At 43.9% G+C, this 7265-nt stretch overlaps 1 protein-coding gene across 2 annotated transcripts in view; it reads right to left on the reverse strand.

Annotated features, from left to right (window-relative positions):
* Positions 1-7044, reverse strand: part of LOC144608587 (neuromodulin-like) — a 54850-nt gene extending 47806 nt beyond the window's left edge. The window contains exon 1 of one of the 2 annotated variants that reach the window (XM_078426537.1): positions 6850-7044. In XM_078426537.1, the coding sequence (XP_078282663.1) occupies positions 6850-6864 (15 nt within the window). In that variant the 5' untranslated portion in view covers positions 6865-7044. The remainder of the gene's footprint in view (positions 1-6849) is intronic. The other variant, XM_078426536.1, reaches the window with a different exon arrangement.
* Positions 7045-7265: the final 221 nt, after the last annotated feature.

Raw genomic sequence — 7265 nt, forward strand, 5'->3', positions numbered from 1 at the left:
GGTCGGCGTGGACTCAGTGGGCCGAAGGGCCTGTTTCCACACTGTATCTCTAAACTAATCTAAACTAAACAAAGGGATGTAGTCTTTGGAGGCTAGGCCATGTATAATTGCCCATCCCTGACTGCCCTTGAGAAGGTGGTGGTGGGATACCTTTTTGAACAACTGCATATTTTAATTTCCTCACCTCTGTTCTACACAGTTGACCTCTTATCTGTGACTATCCTCCGCATGTTTAGATTCTCAATCTTCATTGTATTTATCTTCTCAATCCAGAATCTTGCATTACCTTTGAATATAAACCATTGTTTTTCAATCCTACGAATTCACCATCTCCCAGGAATCAATTTGGTGAATCTAAACTATCTCTCTATAAGGTAAGTATATTCCTCCTTAGGCACAGAGAAGAAAACTGCACATGGTACTCCAGTTAGGATCTCATCAGAGTCCTGTATAACTACACTAAAACACCCCTACTTTATACTTCAACCATTTTGTGATAAGAAGACCTTGTAATGTGTCTTCCTAATTTCGTCATGAACCTTTCATCACCCAGTTCATCAAACTGCATAATCACAACATTTTCTATCATTTGTTTGCTAATCCTGCCAAACCGAATACCATCACACCTGATTTATGGCCTTATTGCCACTTTCTGATCTCGCTGCCAATATCACTTTTTCCTTCAGATTCCTTACCAACTTCCACTGTTCGTCTTCATTTGTATCTGCAGTGAAAACGGATGTTGAGATGGGTTTACTTGGGAGGTGGAGGTTGGGAAGAGGCCCTTTGGCCCACTAGAGTCCACGTCGACCAATGGTCACCCGTTATCCCAGTTTCACGCCCTACAAACTAGGGGCAATCCAGGGAAGTTTACAACCTACAAACCTATTAACCTACAAACGTGCATGTCTTTGCATTGGATTGGAGTGTTATAATACCCTCACCTTCTCACAACGTAAACTGTGAATGTTTACAGCCTCATGATTGCCCCTGCAGTACATCACTAGTAACATAGACGTTTCAGGTCGAGACCCTTCTTCAGACTTCTAAAGAAGGGTCTGTGTGCTGGCTCGAAGGGCTAAGTGGCTTCCTCCTGCACCCATTTTCAATGACCCGAAACGTCACCCATTCCTTCTATCCAGAGATGCTGCTTGTCCCGCTGAGTTACTCCAGCATTTTGTGTCTATCTTCAGTGTAAACCAGCATCTGCAATGCCTTGCTAAACCACTGGTAACATCCTGCACAACTTACAAATATCTGATCATTCCAATCTTCTGCCTTCTGCCCTGTAACCAATACTCTACCCAGGTTTTGGTTATCTGAAGCCAATGAACCATCACTTTATATAAAAACTTTTTATGAGGTACCTACTAAGCACCTTTCAAGTATCTAGATGTACTAAGCCCAGTGGTTCACCCTTATCTATTCTTTATGATATTCTTAAAACATAATTTGAGAATTTCAAACATTATTTCCCTTTCGTAGAACTATGCTGGCCATGCCTAACGATACGTTAGTTTTAAAAGCGTCCTGTTATGTTCTTAACAATGGATTCCATTTTCCTCCTTCTCTCTCCTTGAAAAGATGTCTGGCATCTCTATACTAAAACCCTCGTTTGTTCCTGAACTACTGCCAAAACGATATACAATAGCACAACAGCTTTAGGCCCACCTTACTCACCATTGTCCCGTGGTCCTCTGGCAGAGGTTTCATTGAAATCGGTGTTATATTCTTAAAGTTATTCATATGTTAAAGTTTTTAAAACCGCGCATGCGCAGTTGGGGCTCCGTTGATCTGGTACTTACGTAAGATGGCCGCCGCATCTGCACATGCGCAGAAGAAATGCGTCCGCAATTGCTGCCCGTTGAGCAGGGCTCGTCCACCTGTCTCTTGGGGGCAGAAGAGCCAGGCCTGGTGCCGGGGGAAGCAGGGGGAGGGAGGCAGAGGGGAGGAGAGGGGAGGGGGGAGTGGGGGGGGGGGAGAGGAGAGGGAGGAGTGGGAGAGGAGGGAGTGGGGGAGGAGAGGGTGCTGCACCAATGCAGGAAAGGCAGCCTGAGGGGGGAGGTGGGGAGAGGGAGAGGGGGGGAGAGGGGGGGGGGAGAGGGGGGGGGGGAGAGGGAGAGGGGGGAGAGGGGGAGAGGGGAGAAGGGAGGCAATGGGGGAGGGAGGAGAGGGGAGGCAAAGGGGGAGGGAGGAGAGGCAATGGGGAGGGAGTGGGAGAAATGGGGAAGGGAGGGGAGCGAGGGGGGATGGAGAGAGGGGAAGGGAGGGGAAGGGGGGAGGGAGAGGGGGCAAGGGAGAGGGGGAGGGGGAGAGGGGAGGAGGGTGGAGGGGGAGAGGGGAGAAGGGGGGGAGGGGGAGGGGAGCGAGGGGGGAGGGGAGCGAGGGGGAGGGGAGCGAGGGGGGAGGGGAGCGAGGGGGAGGGAGAGAGGGGGAGAGAGGGGAGGGGGAGAGGGGGGCAAGGGAGAGGCGGAGGGGGAGAGGGAGAGGGGGAGGAGGGGGGAGGGGGAGAGGGGAGCAAGGGGGGGAGGGGGATGGGAGTGAGGGGGAGAGGGGAGGGAGGAGTGGGGGGGGGGAGGAAAGGGTGCTGCACCAATGCAGGAGTGGTTTGGGCCCAACGGATCCACTTGCTCTAGTTTGTAATATTTCTGTGTGCTGGTACACTGTTTCAGAATATTAGGAACTTTAAGATCATCACTTACATATTCATTTTCTCTGCGGCTAATCTCATTTATAATGCTGGCATATTTAATTAATAATGTTAAGTTCTTCATTATTCTTAAATCTTAGACTCCCTGTAATTTCAGGTTTTTTAAATTATGTTTTCTGAAGGCAGATACAAAATATTTATTTATTGATATAATTCCCTGTTATACTTACCTTTTCTCTCTGGGACCTAGGCGGTCGTTTCACTGAACACTTGTACTCGGTCTCGGTCCGCCAAGGCCTGCTGGATCTCCCAGTTGCTGACCAATTTAACTACCATTCCCATCGCACCTTCTCTCACCTGGGCCTTCTCCGTTGCCAGAGTGATGCCACACACAAACTGGAGCAACAACACCTCATATTCCACTTGGGTCTCTTACAACCCAATGGTACAAACATTGAATTTCCCAATGATAAATAACACCCCCCCCCCCCATCCCATCCCTCTTTCCTGTGCCCCTCTCCCTCCCAGTGCACACCTATTTCTCCAACTATCCTGCCCCTCTTTGCCCTTGCCTCTCGCCCACGTCCACCATCTCTATCTCGTTAGCTTCACATTTTATACCCCCCCACTCCTTATCTGATATCCTTTGCATCTCTCGCCTATGTCACTTATTACACCCATCTGACAATCACCATCTGTGTCCACTTATCACTTGCCCAACTTTGTCCCAGCCCTACCCCTCTTTTCTAACTTTCTCCACTCCTAATACAAGCAGTCTGGTGCCGACCTGAAAGGCCACTTGTCCATTCCCTCCGCAGATGCTGCCTGACTCGTTGCATTACTCCAGTACTTTGTGTTTTCTCCAAGATTCCAGCATCTGCAAATCCTTGTGTGTACATTTATTTTTGCCTCTCTATACTTTTGCACGTTGTCCTTTATTGTTTAACACTTCTTTCTACTTGATATTCTGTCCCTCTTAATCAAACTTGGTCACTTACTGCTGCTTTCTGAAACTTCCAATCTTCATGCTTAAGGTTCCTCAAATTTCAGACTTCTTTTTTTTCCATGCAATATTACCTTTAATGCTTGGCAAGTAATGGTTGGTTCAATTTTTTCATCATTTTTTATTACCCAATGGAATATATACTTGTTGCATATCATTAAATACTTCAGATGTTGACAAATGTCCTCAATTAACGGAAAAAATAGCACATGTTTTGTTATTTTAGGACATTTTTCATGTTTCCCTGGAAGTTCCCCACCTGTGGGTCTACAGATTAACGCTGTCTCATTATACAACCTAAAGTCTGAACATTCTGTCCTCAATACTGGTTTCAAGATGTATCTCTTCAGTGAATTGTTTTCAAGGGAGAGTTAAGATTTAGCTCTTAGGGCGAAAGGAATCAAGGGATATGGGGAAAAAGTAGGAGCAGGGTACTGATTTTAGATGATCAACCATGCTCATATTGAATGGTTAGAAGGGCCGAATGGCCTACCCCTGCACCTATTTTTCTATGTTTCTATGTTTCAATGAATGCCTATCTTGAAGTCACCCTCTTGAAGGTCATACTGAGCATCTTCCTAAGACAGTAAAGGGACAATATCATGCAGGTCCTCCATTTCGCTTTAAAATATTGGAGGAGGAAATTACCTAAAGTCACCATCTTTATATCAAAGATGACAAACACACGGGAGAAGAAATAAAAGATCATGGGTTGGTCAGTGCTTTCAAAATAGCAAAGCCTACAGATATAAATATCGTGGTTGTGCTTTAGAGGGACACGGGAACATTTCATGAGCTTGGATCTGTAAATCATCACAGGGCAAATTCTCAATGTTAAATATGTGACCGCAGAGAATGTAATTATTTCTTTACAACGGAATGACTGAAAACCTATGAACCGTTCCCAAGTGTCTACGTAGGAAAGAACTGCAGATGCTGGTTTATATCGAAGATAGACACAAAATGCTGGAGTAACTCAGCGGGACAGGCAGCATCTCCGGAGAGCAGGAATGGGTGACGTTTCGGGTCGAGGTCCTTCTTCCACTGAAGAAGGGTCTCGACCCAAAATGTCACCCATTCCTTCTCTCCAGAGATGCTGCCTGTCCCGCTGTGTTACCCCAGCATTTTGTGTCCATCTTCCATGTGTCTGTGGCACCTTGTGGTATCAAGGAAAGTCTGTGACCAGATGCCACACTCAGTCTTTGTTGGCTGGGGCTGTGCACAAAGGGTGCAGTAGCAGCATTTTTCAAGAAAGAAAACATCACACATAAGAAGCAAAACAGCAACCCAGTGATTGTGTGTTTTTTCCTTTGATGTTTCGAGGCAGCATTTGTCACCAATATCCAGAACACAATACAGGACTCAGACAACATTCAATCCTGACTGACTTGCCCATCTGTGTTTCCCTTATGAAGAGGAGATAAATTGACGGGAAGCACCTGTCGAGTTTCAACATTCCTCACCCAGAACAACATCATTGGTTACCCAAGGGCACTCATCTCCTTCGGATAGAGGAGACACTTACCAGGATAGGAGAAAATCAACAATGAGGTGGCAAGGCCAGAGGAGCTAATATGTCCACAAATAATGATAGCCTTGAAATTGCTCAGGGGTACATGTTAATTTTCCATTACACACCATGAATTTCAAATGGGTGCATTGTTTCCATTTAGGGCCCATATTGTGCAGATGATCAGCCCAGTGTAAACCACTGATGTCCATTCCAAACCATCACAGTATCAATGGATAGCCAGGACAGATAGGTGGATGTGAAATAGTAGGGCGAATTAACGAAAATAGAATGCATCTGATTGGTGATGTAGTTGTATCCAATGTCATTCATTCTGCTCTTGCCAAATAATGAGTACAATGGTTCCATTTCACATCGACAATACAATTCTCACTTTAAAATGGTGTTAAGAGCAAGATTATAAGAAGACTTTAGACCCTGTGAATCACCAAACAACTTTGTATTAGTCTGAAGAAAGGTCTTGACCCGAAATGTCACCTATTCCTTTTCTCCAGAGATGCTGTCTGACCCATTGAGTTACTCCAGCTTTTTGTGTCTATCTTTGGTTTAAACCAGCATCTGCAGTTCCTTCCTGCACGTTTGTATTTTAGATATTGTCTTACATTTTAATCAACATTTTAAAAAACAGGACTGGAAGAACATTTTGGTGCATCCACGCACATCCCTAGTTCTCTCTTACAGTTTTAATCCAAGTGCATTTCAAATGTTTTATAAGTTTTAATTTGCCTATGGTAAATTATTCCAAATATGTATTATTACAGGACTGAAGAAGCATTGCCTACTTTCGATAACACAAAGTGCTGGAATAACGCAGCGGGTCAGGCAACATCTCTGGAGGACATGGACAGGCAACGTTTTGGGTAGAGACCCTTAATGCTCTTGTTTACTTATAACTTTATATTCCTGTTACCGGCACCACTTTTCCTTAGAGATTCAATCCACCAATATCCTTAAGCTTAAATTAAAAATGTAGAAATATAATAAACCATCATGACTTTTTTGAATCACAATTTTGATTTCATAAACTCCAAAATAATAATACCAATTTTACATTAATGCGGAAATGTCTCTAACAAATTGTCTATTTTTAACACTCCTAATGTCCATCACAGTGTTTCAAAGCCAATACTAATTTCTGGATGGAACTTTGACAAAGAGAATTTGATAATGCCTCATTATTATTATCAGGCATAAGATTCGGAAATAATTTTTTGAGCCTGGATGTTTCTGAAGAACAGAAAAATCCAGCAAGCAAAGAGTTAAATCGGCTGAAAGCCATTACACTAATTCTTCAGTTAAAACTTCATTGCTGAAGCCCTTCTCATTTAGAATTGTTTTTAATAAACACAAAGCCCTAAACACATGTAATGCAACTTCTGAGAGATTTCAATCCTCCTCTATGTGACATTATGCTATTTACAGTGATAGTCACAGATTTTAAAAAGAAACAAATCTCAAGAAGGCCAACACATTGAACAAGTTAATTGAAGTGCTATAAATCAAAAACAACCCAAATGCCATTAATATTAGTTATCGGCTCACAGTCGATCTCACTGATAAATATCTTACGACTTCAAAACTAAAGGATCTGAAAACACCAGACTTGAATTAAACAGACACATCGCAACCGAATGAGTAAGAAAAAAAACTGGAAATTATACGTACAGAACAGCAATCCATCCCAATGCAGCTGTGTATCAGAACCTAAAATCAGATGCTGAGATTTAGTTACTGCAAGTAAACAAGAGGCTTGTGAACGAGTCTGATCTCTCTATGCTCAAGCTGCCTCTCTCTCTCTCTCTCTCGCTCTCTCTCTCTCTCTCTTTCTCTCTCTCTCTCTCTTCTGGTCTGATCAGCTTCTGCAGGTGTTAAAACTAGACCCCTCACTGGTTACATAACCTCATTCATTTTCCCAAACCGACCTATCACCAGCCCACACAAAACTTGGGCTCTTTCCACGCACACTTACGACCGACACTGCCAGTGAATCTTTTCACCAGTAAATGCTTTTTTCCCCCCTCTTTTTACTATTCTCAGCAGACATGTTGTAAGATAATACAGATGAGACTTGTGTTCAGCGA

Source organism: Rhinoraja longicauda, chromosome 32 (genome assembly GCF_053455715.1).
Source record: "Rhinoraja longicauda isolate Sanriku21f chromosome 32, sRhiLon1.1, whole genome shotgun sequence".
NCBI lineage: Eukaryota > Metazoa > Chordata > Chondrichthyes > Rajiformes > Arhynchobatidae > Rhinoraja > Rhinoraja longicauda.